General features: G+C 35.2%; 3 protein-coding genes and 1 long non-coding RNA gene across 4 annotated transcripts; all 4 read right to left on the minus strand.

Moving 5' to 3' along the window:
- Positions 1 to 484: 484 nt before the first annotated feature.
- LOC120138578 (sister chromatid cohesion 1 protein 1) lies at positions 485 to 5355 on the minus strand. The gene is made up of 19 exons (XM_039154029.1): positions 5292 to 5355; positions 5145 to 5203; positions 5011 to 5055; positions 4898 to 4917; positions 4695 to 4765; positions 4477 to 4588; positions 3443 to 3518; positions 3262 to 3331; positions 3045 to 3151; positions 2446 to 2516; positions 2214 to 2357; positions 1803 to 1971; positions 1643 to 1722; positions 1434 to 1560; positions 1268 to 1346; positions 1030 to 1169; positions 842 to 923; positions 651 to 763; positions 485 to 573 (listed from the first exon to the last, which is right to left on the minus strand). The coding sequence occupies exons 2-19, from the start codon at positions 5173 to 5175 to the stop codon at positions 491 to 493; spliced, it is 1620 nt and encodes a 539-aa protein (XP_039009960.1). The 5' UTR covers positions 5176 to 5203; positions 5292 to 5355; the 3' UTR covers positions 485 to 490.
- LOC120138492 lies at positions 1299 to 1690 on the minus strand. Its single transcript, XR_005517542.1, has 3 exons — positions 1643 to 1690; positions 1434 to 1560; positions 1299 to 1346 (listed from the first exon to the last, which is right to left on the minus strand). It is a non-coding gene; the product is annotated as an uncharacterized LOC120138492 (long non-coding RNA).
- A 2547-nt stretch (positions 5356 to 7902) lies between the features above and the next one.
- Positions 7903 to 9605, minus strand: LOC120138491 (protein VAPYRIN-like). The gene is made up of 2 exons (XM_039153945.1): positions 8595 to 9605; positions 7903 to 8346 (listed from the first exon to the last, which is right to left on the minus strand). The coding sequence occupies exons 1-2, from the start codon at positions 9567 to 9569 to the stop codon at positions 7918 to 7920; spliced, it is 1404 nt and encodes a 467-aa protein (XP_039009876.1). The 5' UTR covers positions 9570 to 9605; the 3' UTR covers positions 7903 to 7917.
- Positions 9606 to 10864: 1259 nt separating this feature from the next.
- On the minus strand, positions 10865 to 13587 carry LOC120138579 (probable methyltransferase PMT23). Its single transcript, XM_039154030.1, has 8 exons — positions 13153 to 13587; positions 12723 to 12872; positions 12317 to 12587; positions 12090 to 12200; positions 11781 to 11967; positions 11430 to 11684; positions 11145 to 11339; positions 10865 to 11068 (listed from the first exon to the last, which is right to left on the minus strand). Exons 1-8 carry the CDS (start codon positions 13585 to 13587, stop codon positions 10879 to 10881), a joined length of 1794 nt encoding a protein of 597 aa, XP_039009961.1. The 3' UTR covers positions 10865 to 10878.
- Between the last annotated feature and the right edge of the window lie 420 nt (positions 13588 to 14007).

Raw genomic sequence — 14007 nt, forward strand, 5'->3', positions numbered from 1 at the left:
AAAGGCCGATAGGGGACATGGTTGGGTTGTCTATTAGGTTTAGACTTAGCCCATTTTCAGAATTCAAGTCCAAAGAGAAAATGCCTATTCTTATAAGATTAATTTAAAACTTATTTACATCTAAATTATCAATTAACTACACCTGACTTTTAGAATTAAAAAATTATAAAAACATTTAATCAACGTTTGTCATTCTTCTAAGCCTCCTTTTTCTTCTACTGCAGCTTTTACATTTATTTTTAAAATCATATATAATTATTATATCATTTACTTCACCAATAAAATATAAATTATGGCAAACAGGAAAAAGAAAGAGAGAGGATAAAACCATATATAAATTCAGAGCCAAGTCAAGGATTAGAGAAGCTATTAATCCAAACAACAGAATCAAGAGTAAAAACCTGCAAGTTGTAGCATAAAAAAGGAGCTTGCACAAAAATAAAATTAAAACATAAGATAATTAATGATCCATCCTTAAAACTACCTGGCCTCACATCTTTGCTCCTTTAGAGATGGAAATGTCTCCAAAAGGAACATGCTGTTTCACTTTCAAGAAACCTTGAGAAGCAAGAACTGCAAACAAATTCCATCATTACTTCATACAAATAAGGCAATTCAAGTCAGAAGCAGAGGGATTTGTATTTGCATACCACATGTCTGATAGAAGAGCTGAGCTGCTCCTTTTCTGCTCAACCCCGCTGCCAAGTTCTCTAGGGATTCTACTTTAGGAGCTCCTGGCGTTTCAAAATGTATTTTCATATGCCTGCATCCAATTTAGGACCCCCCAAAGTTAATTTTTTACTTCAGATTTATATAAAGGATCAACATATACACAACATACGTCTTGATGTTCTCGGTCATTATGTCCGAAGGAGGATCATCCACGGGAGTTTCCCTTGTAAGTTGAGTTACCACCATGAAATCTGGAAGAAGAAAAAAAGTGATGGTGTTGTTATTTGTTAATCACCATATTGGATGATGAACCAATTACAGTGACTGTTATGGCCAAGATGCTGACCACTTGATTACCTGGATCAGCTGCCAAGTTTTTCCTTCCTGGCCTTGTTAACTTGTAATCAGTATCCGCTTCACAAAACGCTTCATGCACTGTGTCAAGACCACTATTGTTTCTCGATGTTGATCGCACATTCTTCTTCTTTGACCCAACCCTGCAAGTTAATAACAAGGTCTTAGGCATATTGCTGGTTTCATGGATACAAGTTTATTCTGCCTTATGATTTATTATGGCAGATGAATCTTTACTTACCTTTCTTTATTTACTTCTAAGTTACCCAAGGGGATTCCATCTCCGGATACTGAGCTACCATTGGATCTTACTGCATCTCCTGCAAAATATATATCAAGCTTAATTGATACCACATTAAGTCTGCAAACAGAAGAGATAAAACATGTAAATGAGAGATTTTTCATACCAGAGTTTCCTGACGAGACAAAGTGATTAATTTCCACTGGTGTCCCTTTAGTTTCCTTACTTCGCGGTAACTCTACTGCAGCAACATGAGATGGGGAACCAATTCCACTGTGAAGATCTTCGAAAGGCTTCATGTTCCAAAATCAGTCAGACATAGGCCCTACATATGCATTTCAAGGTAGCAAACTAAGGAAGAGTTGCAAGACTTACATAATCCATTTGATAATCAGAATGTAATCTCTCTGTAGAAGAAGGTTCATGAGGTTTTGGTTTACGAGGTAAGGTTCTCACTGCACACGCATAGGATGAATTAACTTCCCCGTATTATTTCATCAAGAACTTAAAAAAGCAAGAATAAGTGAAGTCTAACCAGAAGGTGAGTCATGGTGAGGTTGATTGCTTTTCTTCCACAGGTCCAAAAGTGGTTCTGGGTAAGGGATTTCTTGGTTTCCTTTCACAAACATATCATCCATTAGCACAATAGATGGGAGATCCATGAGCTTTGCTATCTTCAAAGAAGACAGAACGCTTGCGGGCCCCTGAAAAATTTATAGCGTATAAACCTTGTGTTTGATCATTAATGATTGAAATGATGGTTTTCTTCGGATGGAATTTGTTTCCTCTATGACATCTTCTGATGTTTTCTTTAGAATAATGCGTACCAAATATTCACCTACTGTGTAAGTTTAGAGGCTAACAAGTAATTTGCGTGTGCAACATAATAATACACCATTATCATGCTCAATATGAATGAGATAAATTGCAAATATTCAGGGCATACCCTTTTCTTCCTTCGAGTTCTTGATACAATATCTGAAGTTTCATGAAGCCAGGAGTGGTAAACATGATTAGAAATAACAGTTTGCTCCTCATCCGTAATAATTCCTTTGGGCTTTCTTGTTTTTTGTTTTCCTCGCACCTGCCTCTGTTTCTCAAGAAGATTAAGATCAGCAAAGTTTGTATTTTAATCTGATTTTTTACGTAACTGTTAGAAAAAAATCATTAATGCATACTCTGGCTTCTTTGTTTCTTTTAAATTGTTGACCTAACTCGTTCTCTCGATACTGCTCTTGGCTTCCTCCAGCTGCAGGAAATATGCATGAATATCAAGCTCATTCTCGTTCATAGTTTCTTTTTATGTTCTTTTTCGACTTTCCCATGGGTTAATAAGACAAAAGCCAAATAGTAGGCTTATATTATGAGGACCTCATTTTGACTCGCAATTCATGTTTAACAGCAGTTACCTATGACAACAAATGCTCAGAAAACTTTAACTAAAAGCTTCATTATATTTTCCATATTTCTCAAATTATTTCCTTCATAATATAAAACCTAAAAGCATACAAAACTTGAGTTGCAGTATTCTTGACTAATTGACAACAAATGCTCAGAGAACTTTCATGTGCCAAATTAAGTGGAAATGTTCACTTGGAAAGATTATTCAGTTCTTAAAATGGTTATTCAGTTCTTAAAATGGTTTAGATCTTTAAATAAAAGCTTCATTATCTTTTCCATATTTCTCAATTTATTTCCTAAAGAATATAAAGAACTAAACGCTTACAAAACTTGAGTTGCGGTAGTCTTGATTGTAAAGCTATTATACGACTCTGACCTCTTTGAGGCTCAACTTGCCGAGCTGAGGAAGGAATAGGAGTAGGGTGCATCTCAATATGCTCATCCAAAGAGAAGTTTACTTGTGTTCCCTCATCAACTTCAAATCTGTCACAGTAGTTAAACATATTAAGCAATTATTCAGTCCACGGACGCTCTACTGGATTATTAACTAAAACCTTTACCAACAATGCATGGAACCAAGCTTTTAAAGTTACCTTTCAAAACGACCATGACTATTGGTATTAGGCTGAAATAAATCAGGTAAGGTGATGTCATTGTCATCAACTGTAAAGAAGAAAACCAGATTGGTGTACAGCATAGTGTTATGATAAAACGAGCTTGATGTACATGTTCAAAACTACCATATACGGTAAAAGCTCAGTGATGAAAGAAAACCTTGATGGTGGTCATTGGCAATATTATCCTCCATGGGATTGCTGGTAATGTAGTATTCATCGACTTGGTCAAGTTGCTGTACATCAATAAAGGTGACAAAAGATTGGTGTCCAAAACAGAATTTCAAAGGAATTTTAATACAACTGCTTTGTATAGAGAAGTTCTATTCCTTTGCAATCTAATTAAAGATATGAACACCCAACATGGCTGGTAGTCATCAGAATGGTATTTTCACCAAATAATAAAAACGAGAGGAGATATTAAGATAGATTAGTGGACCATTTTCCTAAAAAGTTATACATAAACTGCTAAATTGGAAAAACAATTGCTGCATGGTTCATCACTGTGCCCCGAAAGGAAGAAATCTACATGAAGAACAAAAGGTGAGAAATGAGCTTCAGAAAACGAAAAAATGTCCACACTTATTATCAGCATTGAATTACGAATTTATAGGACAAAATTGTAAGCTCCGTATGGATTGGAAAAAGTCCGCACTCCACACTCGTTTTAAGCTTTACCCAAGCCAAGCCAACCGGAGAACGAGTTACCAGGCCTAGTAAAATCTTGGAAAACAGACAGTATTGTTAAAACCTCATGAACTATGGAAAGCTTATTTAGCCATGCTTTCAAGGGGTCGGCTCCCCTTTGTTGTGTTTGAGTTCATTATTTTGTAATATATAATTAATAACCACAGTTATAAGTAAGGCTTTACAATTAACAAGTGAATTTAGTCAGGTGTTTGATATGTAATAAAATTAATTAAAAATAATAATGAGCTGTATCTTCAAGATCCTAACAGCCAATTAGCCACTTCATTTATAAAGAAAACAACAGTGAATTCATTTAAAATACAAGGGAGGGGAAATACTAATTGACCATCGTATAATAAACTGAGAAAACAACATGGTAGAGTAAAGCACACATTTATGGAAAATTCGTTTTGATCATTTCCATCAAAATATCAAATAAAATGCCCTTACCATGAATAATAAAGGGATGGGGAGGAGGGGAGAGTTTATATGACAAAACTTTACCATATTAAGATTATTTTGCTTAAACCCCATAGAGGTTTCTTCTTCAGGTTCTCCAGCATTAGTGAACCCCATGGAGGTTTCTTCATTTTCAGGTAGCGTAATGGATTTTCTCCTGCACTCAAGGGGGGCAAGTAGACAGAATAACCCAAAAATTCCATCTACTCAATATTCATTTATTTTTCAAAGAAGGAATGGCACATATATACAAGAGATTTTACTTGGCTTTTGATTTTCCTTTCGGGAGTAATGTTCGCTCTTCCATTACCTTCCATGCGTTCCTTATTTCAACCTCAAAACAACCCCACAAAAAAATCAAAAACGTTTTTCTTGTTCCTTTTTTGAAATATCAATACAGTTGAATCAACAGAATCGAATACGCTCATTTAAGAAGAAACTTATAACAAAAAGGAAAGGAAATTACCAGAAACCGATTAGCATCATCTGTCAAGAGAAGACATAGGAGCATTAAAATCCCGGTAAAAAGTAAAATGATAAACACTAAACTTATAAAATAAGGGTCCGAAATTAATTTACCATGAAGGAACATCACTTTTTTCTCATAAAGAATCACAACACCACCTAAAGAGCATAACGAGAAAATTAGTAAAAAATTGTTCCAGATAGTGATGGAAATTTGAGAAAAGAATGCTCGTATTCAGTTGATTTACCCATGAGAATGCTAGAGAGTCGAAGAGCCATCGGAACCGGAGGATTTAGGATCTCTTCACTGTTAAAATTACTTAAAATATAAATTAAAAAGAATAAAAAACAAGGCAAGAGAAAGAAATTGAAATGACTGGAAAGGAAAATAGAACCAGAGTCGAGCAATATCGAGCTTGTTAGCTTTTCTTCGATCGAGCTTCGCTTGCCTAGTACCAAGTAACCTTGAGAACACAAAATCACAAACCGATATTACTCGTTACGTATACGAGAAAGCCAAACAGATTGAGAGCTTATTGTTTTTTTTTTTGGCAGCGAAATACTCCATTTCACAAAAAAAAAAAAAAAAAGAGATCACCATATTTGGCCGAGGGAAGCTTTCCGAGCAAGGAGCTCTCTGGAGTAAAACATAGTGTTCTTTGGTTTCTTTCTTAAAAAAATTAATGGAACAGAAGAATTTAAAAAGAGAGAGGAGAAATGCAGAAACAGAGGTTTGGTTAACGGAGAGGTTGTTATTTTCGTTTGTCTGCGCAGCGAAGCCAATGGCAGAAGCGATCCGCGCGGGTTTCAATTGCATGCAAATGATGCAATATAGAAATATATTTTGAACGACACCCAGAGTTTTTTTTTTAACTCACTACTAGGTGTATGAAAAATTTATGTTCTACTTCTTATTCTTGTACGAACCGCAGGTTATTTTAGCTTTTTATATTTAAATATATGTTTTCATCTAATTGTGTAAATTTTTAAGATAAACTATTCACCTCACTTAAAATTAATTAATTCATCATCTTAGGTTAAAAAAAGGTAAAATAAACATATGATCTTTTGACTATACGATGTTTTGTTGAGTCTATCAACTATTAAAAGTTATAAATGATCATTTCACTATAGAGTGTTGCTTTCTTGAATTCCCGACTATTAAAAGTTACAAAATGGTCACTCGACTATTTAGTATGTTCTAAACTTGTCATTTTCCTTTAAAAAATTAATAGCAATCCGAGCTGGATGTTAACCCGATGACTGAAATATGATAAAATTTGATTTCATAATCTAAAAACATTATCATATCTCAATCAACATGTTAACATCCAGATAAAAATGTTATCAATTTTTAATGAAAAATGATGAGTTTAGAACATACTAAATAGTCGGATGACCATTTTGTAACTTTTAGTGGGATTCAACAAAATAACACCCTATAGTCAAAAGATCATTTGTGTATTTTACCCTAAAAATTACACAAATAGAAAAAAAGAAAAATCAGAGATAAAATCAAGCTTTTGAATAAGAATATTTCATTAATTATTAAAATGATTCACATTAAAATCGATTTAAATCAGAGAAGAAACGCTTTGCAAAAAAATGATGGAAATGGAGAGTTTATAAAAGAATTGAAAAATAGGAAAGTGTTAAAATGAAATAACTAATTAAATTTGTTTGAGAGATTTTGAAGAAGTAAAAATGGAAGAAAATTAACGTAAAAGTTAAAGAAGAAAACTAAGTTTTAAATTTATGATATAATTGTTTTGAGGATTGGTCTATTTATATTTTAGTTATTTTAATTTTCAAATCAATATCAAATTAATTTTGTTAAATCCATTTTCACTCAAGTTATTTTTAACCTTCAATAAACTCGTATTATTATTATTTTTGTTACCCTTCCGATTCCAAAACTTCGTATTGTCTAATCCAAATCGACATGTATCACACATCTAACTTTGACGGGTGAGTCTCCTACTAGAAAATTTCTTAAAATATAAAAAAAATCCTCTTACTTTTAATTTTTAAAATATTTTTTAAAATTTCTTTGAAATTCAAATTAACTATCTAATTGAAATACTCTATTCTACTAACTCGATTTTAGGGATTGTGACTAGGGGTGTAAACGAGCCGAGTCGAGCTCGAGTATTGCTGAGCTCGACTAGACTCGAAAACTCTGAAATTGAACTCGACTCGACTCGAAAACTCGTGAGCTTAAAATTTTCAAGCTCGACTCGAACTCGAAATCCTGAACTGAAGCTCGTGAACAGCTCGAAAAGGCTTGAAATGAGGAAAAAAATTCTTAAACTTAACTCGGTTGAAGCCTCAAACTCGAACTCGAACCTAAACCTTAAATGCATGAAAATCTTAATGTATTCTCTTTAAAAAAAATCAATACATAAATATTAATATTTTTTATAATTTTTTTTAAAAATATAATCTTATATATTATATTTTCGAGCTGCTCACGAGTTTTTCGAGTCAAGTATCAAGTAGCTCGTTTTGGCTCGTTAAGAATTCGAGTCGAGCTCGAGTCGAGTCCATTCGATCTGAGTATTTATCGAGTCTTGATCGAGTCGATCTCGAGTAGCTCACGATCTGTCTCGTCTCATTTACAGCCCTAATTGTGATAATATACATATCAGTTATCAAACATTTGGTTTTCAATATACATTATATTTATGCAATTTATATTAAAAAAAATACATATTTGAGTTTGTGTTATAAATTAATTATGCATTCATTATAAATGAATTGATTAAATCAATGTTAGATAGCTCAATTGCAAGTGTAGCTGATATTTGCATTATCATTTTTTTAATTAATATGAGATAAGTACGAGATAATATATATTCAAAGATAATTATTTAATTAATATTAGATAAATACAAAATAATATATGTTCAAAGATAATTCTCAACTATTCGATATTAAACGTTTATATCCCTAGTATTCTTGTTGTTCGAACCCGAAGTTTCAAGGAATAACAAAGATGATGAGCAACTCATAATTTATATGTTATTGAAATCTCAAGTATTTTGTGTAAGAGGAGCAAATTCCAGTGTGTAGGAGTTGTGAGATATGATCATAACCCATAATTTTAGCCATGTACAGAGGAGTGACCCCTGTTTTGGTCATGGCATTCGCATCGGCTCCTCTGCAAATCAATGCTTCAACAACCTCCAAATCGCCACCTTCCACGGCCAAATGCAAGGCGGTGTGGCCCTCATTGTCCGGCCTTTCCAAATCGAATCCCATTTCTAAAAGCACCAAAACCACATCCCTGTGGGCTTTTATGGCCGCCACATGCAGCGGTGTCAGACCATATTGGTCTTGGAAATTCATGGAACCGCCCCTTTTCAAAAGGGCTTGCAGCCGTCTCTCGTCTCCGCATCTTGCCGCCATAAATACTTCCTTTCCGCGTTCCATAATCTCCACCATCTCTTCCTGCAAACACCATACTTTCAGATATTTTTATATTGCATTGGCTCTAAAAATATAATAAATAAATTTTGAACTTCCATATTATTTATTTGTTCTTATTTACATTATTAATTTTTTTATATTTTTAAAACAACATTCTAAATAAATATTTTAAATAATTTTAATAAACTTAAATCTTAAATCAAAATATTAAAATATTCTTAAATATAATGAAAAAACGTAGTTTAATAATTTAAAGCTAAACTACTTACGTGTTCCTTATCACGAGCAATGTCAAGAGCTGAACGGCCGCGATCATCCGAAATTGTGGGGTCGGCATCCATCTCGATCAACATTTCCACCATCCTACGGTTCCCATTAGCTACGGCTCTATAGAGTGCAGTCCTTCCATCATTGCTCTTTGCATTCTTATCCGCACCCGATTCTAGCAACATCTTAGCGCACTCGATATTTCCCTTGGTCGCCGCCAAAAGCAACGGTGTTCGGCCTTCTTTGTCTCTCCTGTCCAACGTCTCACGTTTCACCTTCCTTAACAATACCTCAAGGTCTGCCGTCCGATCGAATGTGACTGCCACGTGTACCTCGTTCCATCCCTTTGATTCCCACCGTGGATCCGCCTGATAAAGACCCACATTGTTTCCATTTGCTTGTTCTTGTCCCCCTACCCTTAAGCCGGCTTCCAGCAGCAAATTCACCATGTCCTCGGAATTATCATCCAACTGAGTCGCGACTCGGAGGAGGGACTCAGCTTCTTTCGTTGACAAATCATTCAAAACCGACTTGTGGCGCTTGATAATGTTCTTCACGGCCTCGAAATCCCCAGAGCTAACAGCATGTTGGAGAAGAAAGGGGCCGACGAAGGCGACCTTGAGCTTGATATCCTGAGTGGGTCGAGTGGAAAGCCAAGAGTTGATGGAGTGGGGTTGAGTTGAGTCGAGGTGGAAAGGGGCGGTTCTGATGAGGAAACGATCGGAATGAGAGCGAGGGAAGGTGGGTGGGATCTGGTCTTGGGGTTTAAGGATGATTCGGAGGGTGAGATGTGATGAAGGGGGAATCACTCCACTGGGTGGGTTAACCAGGAATTTATGAGGCGAAGAGGTTTGAACCTTGAAAGCAACGGGGAAGGAAGGGGAAAGGGATCTTAAAACAAGATTACAACGGCATTTGGTGTTGAGAATGAAGTTTATACGTACTTCAGGCTCTGAAATTTCAAGTAATTTTTCCATTGCAGAAGATGAATCTGTAATTTGGAGTTGAAGGAATGAAGATTTACAAGTTGAAAGCAGGGATGAACATGTACAAGTTGACAGCAAGTGTGGTGTGAGAGTCAGAATTGTTGGGGTTAAACCTTGCATGTGATCTTTGTTGGGACCATATGTTGTCGTCTCACATTTTGTTTGGACTCAAGAAAACATTATTTTTTTAAGATTTTAAGCTCCGATAATCGTATATGTATTATTAATAGTTAAAAGAAGATTATAAATAAACACTACTTTATAATAATAACAGATTATATAAAAAATTTCATTTAAATTTAATTGAATATTAATTTTTTGAAATTTGTACTCGCTCTTAATATAAATTATTTTTACCACAACTAGTTGGTTTAGTGGAATGAGGCATTAAATCTCATTCATAAACTGGGTTGAGAGGGATTCCTCTCTGCAATATCCGATTCAGATTAGTTAATAAACAGATCGAATACAGGTTGTTAATACCAAAAAAATATAATTGGTAGATTAATTTATTAATCATTAGATTAAATTCATTAAATATTTTTAATTATAATTATAATTAAATCAAAATGATTTATCAATGTTAAAAATTATTTTTAATTTTTAAAAATTAAAACTAAATTGATTGTATATATAAATATAGAGAATTATATATGTTATTGTATAAATTTATTTAATTATTACATTAATAATTTCTTCAGTAGTCGACAATTGGTGGTTTAGTTAAAACTTAATTGATAATTTAATAATTTAATTAAAAATATTAATTTATTAGTGACCATGAAATCGACACATAGTTGAATAATGAGAATGTTAAAATCTGGTACCAATCCTTAGCATGTATATATTTTTGTAAGTATTTCAGGTATTTTACATCAAGAATAAAAAAGAGAGGCATTAGTGTTTGGTTCAAGTGGTAAACAATTTGATATCATTTAAGTAAAGTTTCGAGTTCGAGTCTTTGTGTATGCAAAAAAATTCATACTGAAAAATTCACTTATTAAAGTCAGGTGTGTGATATGGATCGATCCAAATTAATCGAGTAGAAACGTTAGAATCGGAGGACAACCAAAAAGAAAAGGAGAAAAAAAAAGAGAGACGTTGGTTTCACCTTGAAAAGCAAAATGTAGATTTATTATGATTATTATTATTCCTTTGAAGATGGTGAACAAAATGTCCAAAAGCCCTCTATTGGTTGGGCCTACTTGTTCTTTATGGCATAGCAAACTCAATCGACTAATATTTGCTGTTTCATGTGCAAAAGTCTCCTTTTCTATTTACACTCCTACTTCGCATTTGCTCATTCACTTGGACGCCATGAACCCTTCTTTCCCACAAGAAATTGGCCTTGGTAAAGGCTTGTTGACCAGTGCAATGATCTCAGTACTGGATTCAGCTTCTTAATTGTTTCCATGGTGTCTTGAAGCAATAGATATCCATCAGGTCTCAGTATGCGGTCCATCTCCACTGCTATATCTATAATCTCACATCTGGGGCACGTGCAAAGTAACACAATCTTTAGCAATAAATCATAAGGAAAATTTAGATCATTACTTATGCACATACCTCAGTGTACGGTTTTTGAAGAGAAAACTGGAATGCAGCAGATCATATGTTCGAGGGTATGTATTAAATGACTCGCACCAGTCGTGATAGATTCCGATCAAACCCCTTTCGAAAATAATAGGCAAGGTATCTTGTGTATCAATGGGTACAACATTCATCACCCATAGAGGAAACTCATTGAGTGCCGCTGCAAATCTGTAAAAATTGCAATGAAGATGGAGTTGTAAGAAGAATAGAGATCTGTAAAAACACTATGCAGATAGTTTAAATTGTTATATTTCTTACCCTCCATAACCAGCGTTCATGTCCATCACATTTCTTACGCTACCCCATTTTATGGCTAGAGCATCAAAATAGACATCCGATACGAGTGATGCCCAATGTTTGGTGTCCTCATTGAATATGTCCTCTGCATCTGGTTCAGATGGAAGGCTTTGAGGGTTACTGGTTAGCCTCTGGGGCCATGGTGCAGGCCAGCTGATCAAATTACCCTTGCTATCAACTGGAAGTCTGGAAATACAATAACTAAGGCGCTCATTCCTGTCAATGTGAGTTACAAATCATAAGGATCAATCTCGAAATAAATAGAGGCCTTTGATATAAGAAGTAGATATATAATGCATCGTAACCGATTACCATTGGACCTTCTCCTTATGTTTCTGATCACACAAGGGTGGACGTCTTGCTATTATGCTGGGGCGGAGGTCATAACAGGAATATGAGGAAGGCTTCTGATATATTACAAGCCCAACTCGAGTCGAGCCAACTCTTTTCTCCATAGCCACAACCTTCCAGCATATGGATTTTGTCAAAGCCTCCATTGCTGTTATATATAAAGTACCAGACCAACATAAGCACATTCAGATTCTACTAACAAAATGCTGAAAAAACTAATAAGAGAGGTGACCAATCATAGCAGGATAGAACAAGTAGTCAAAGCCTCACACTTCCAAATTTTACGATCCTTGGCATCGTTTTGATAAACCGGTGTAGCAGACCATATAAAGAATCCTCCAGGCCTAAGAACCCTGTTCAGCTCCAGTAAGGGCCTCCCACCTGCATTTTTGCATTAAAAAATCAGCAGCAAAGTCTCAACAATTCCATTGTATCAGGTGTAAAATATATTAACATGGTCTGATGGTCGGACTGGAAGGAGTGGAAAGATACCATACCATCAGCTTCCCAATGAACTCTGCATCGTGCACAGTGTATCAAATCATATGCATCGTCCGGGAATGTCAGCTTTTGCGTGCCGATTACAGAAAGTGTAGCAGGAATTCCCCTCTCCAAAGCAAACTGTATCTGAGCTTCATGTTCATCCTTTGGGGCAAATGACATGGTAATCACATCTTTGTCCAGCAAATAACCACCGAAGCTAGCCACACCACATCCAACATCTAAAACAACCCTAATGTGTTCTCCCCATTTAATCGCCGGTAAAGTCTGGAGTAACAAACAGAAAACGAATCAGTAATCAAGTATTTATGGAGTCTACTCTTCACTCTTCAGCTAAATGTGATAAATGAATCAGTAATCAAGTGCTAATCTGCATAAAGATTGGAAGATTGTCGTATATACCTTTTGTATAAAATCAATATAGTAATTAACCCCATCTTTAAATTGAGTACCACCTCCAGGGAAAGAAAAATAATCACCAGATTTACGCACCCAATTCTGATCCTTCTTGTATTCCACAAGCTTAGGATGAGGAACGTTGCTATACCAAATCTGTAGACGAGTAATAATGAGTCATGTTTAGCAAATAAAACAGCATTCGAGCCTCTCTCCAATGCATATTATCATCTGTTTCAATTCTTTGCATTTCACAACTCTTATACCTATTCAGCTGCAACTAGTACAAGCTATTGATCTCTTCAAAACTTACTTTAACAAATCAACCATCCCTAAACGATATTTATTTACCCAAGAAAATATGTTTCTTGACGAAAATATTATCTAAAAAAACAAATATCTTACCAAAAATAAAAAGTAGCAGTATCAAGCTCACCATGTCCCTGCTCTTAGGCCATTGAATGGGAACCTTATAATGGAGGGGCAAAGGCACCAAACACCTAGGAGGGCGAAGAGGACAATGACGTTCCCTATGTTCCATGTGTTTCTTGGATTTCAATCGCTTAATGGCTTGGGAATTATCCAAACAGGGTATATAATCCACCGTCACGGATCCTAACCTGCAATTCTTCCATCTTATATTCAAAGTGGCGTTCAAGTCAATGTCTTGAGGTGGAGCCTCCTCCTCCTGGGGTATTGGTGGGGTGGAAATGGGAGGAGATAGGGAGACGTGGAAATTGGAGGAGATGGGGAGGGAAGTGAAAGCGAAGAGGAAAGGGTAGAAGGAAGAGGAGAAGGTGAAAAAGAAGAAAGGCAAGGCAAGGAGGAGGGAGGTGAGAAGGAGAAGGAATGGATAATTTCGTTCACCCATGGGAACGCAAATCCAAAGGAAGAAAAAATGAAAGAGTTTTGGATTCAGAACTGAGAATGAAAAGTGGAGTTTCTGTTTATATGTCAAAGCTGTTATGATTTTTTGTTCATAGTGCACCCACCACTTTGCTTCTTTTCTTTAACCGAAATAACTGACAATATGAACGAAGGAAATTAAAAAAAAAAATTAAAACAGAAAAAAGCGCACACCGTTGGACTCAAACCTACAACCACAAGATTAAAAGCTTTGCACTCTACTAACTGAGCTAGACGGGCCATTGATAAGTTTTCTAAATTATCATTTATAGATTATAATTATAATCAAACTGAAAAAAGAACAAGGAAAAGAGAAATTATGCTTGCAATAATAAAGTTATGAAAATGTTTGAAATGGAAAAGTAGAAGATTAAAGAAAACTGAA

Source organism: Hibiscus syriacus, unplaced genomic scaffold (assembly GCF_006381635.1).
Source record: "Hibiscus syriacus cultivar Baekdansim isolate YM2019G1 unplaced genomic scaffold, ASM638163v2 tig00110694_pilon, whole genome shotgun sequence".
Taxonomy (NCBI): domain Eukaryota; kingdom Viridiplantae; phylum Streptophyta; class Magnoliopsida; order Malvales; family Malvaceae; genus Hibiscus; species Hibiscus syriacus.

Excerpts from the sequence above, each read along its gene's own strand:
- LOC120138578 (XM_039154029.1), bottom strand. The coding sequence starts at position 5,175 with ATGGCTCTTCGACTCTCTAGCATTCTCATGG. Across the intron at positions 1,972-2,213 it reads GAACTCGAAGGAAGAAAAGG|GGGCCCGCAAGCGTTCTGTC; the intron begins GTATGCCCTGAA and ends TAAATTTTTCAG. Across the intron at positions 1,561-1,642 it reads CTGATTATCAAATGGATTAT|CCTTTCGAAGATCTTCACAG; the intron begins GTAAGTCTTGCA and ends TGGAACATGAAG.
- LOC120138491 (XM_039153945.1), bottom strand. The coding sequence starts at position 9,569 with ATGGAAAAATTACTTGAAATTTCAGAGCCTGAAGTACGTATAAACTTC. Across the intron at positions 8,347-8,594 it reads TTGCTCGTGATAAGGAACAC|GAAGAGATGGTGGAGATTAT; the intron begins GTAAGTAGTTTA and ends TGGTGTTTGCAG.
- LOC120138579 (XM_039154030.1), bottom strand. The coding sequence starts at position 13,587 with ATGGGTGAACGAAATTATCCATTCCTTCTCCTTCTCACCTCCCTCCTC. Across the intron at positions 12,873-13,152 it reads GGCCTAAGAGCAGGGACATG|ATTTGGTATAGCAACGTTCC; the intron begins GTGAGCTTGATA and ends ACTCGTCTACAG. Across the intron at positions 11,340-11,429 it reads ATGAACGCTGGTTATGGAGG|ATTTGCAGCGGCACTCAATG; the intron begins GTAAGAAATATA and ends CAATTTTTACAG.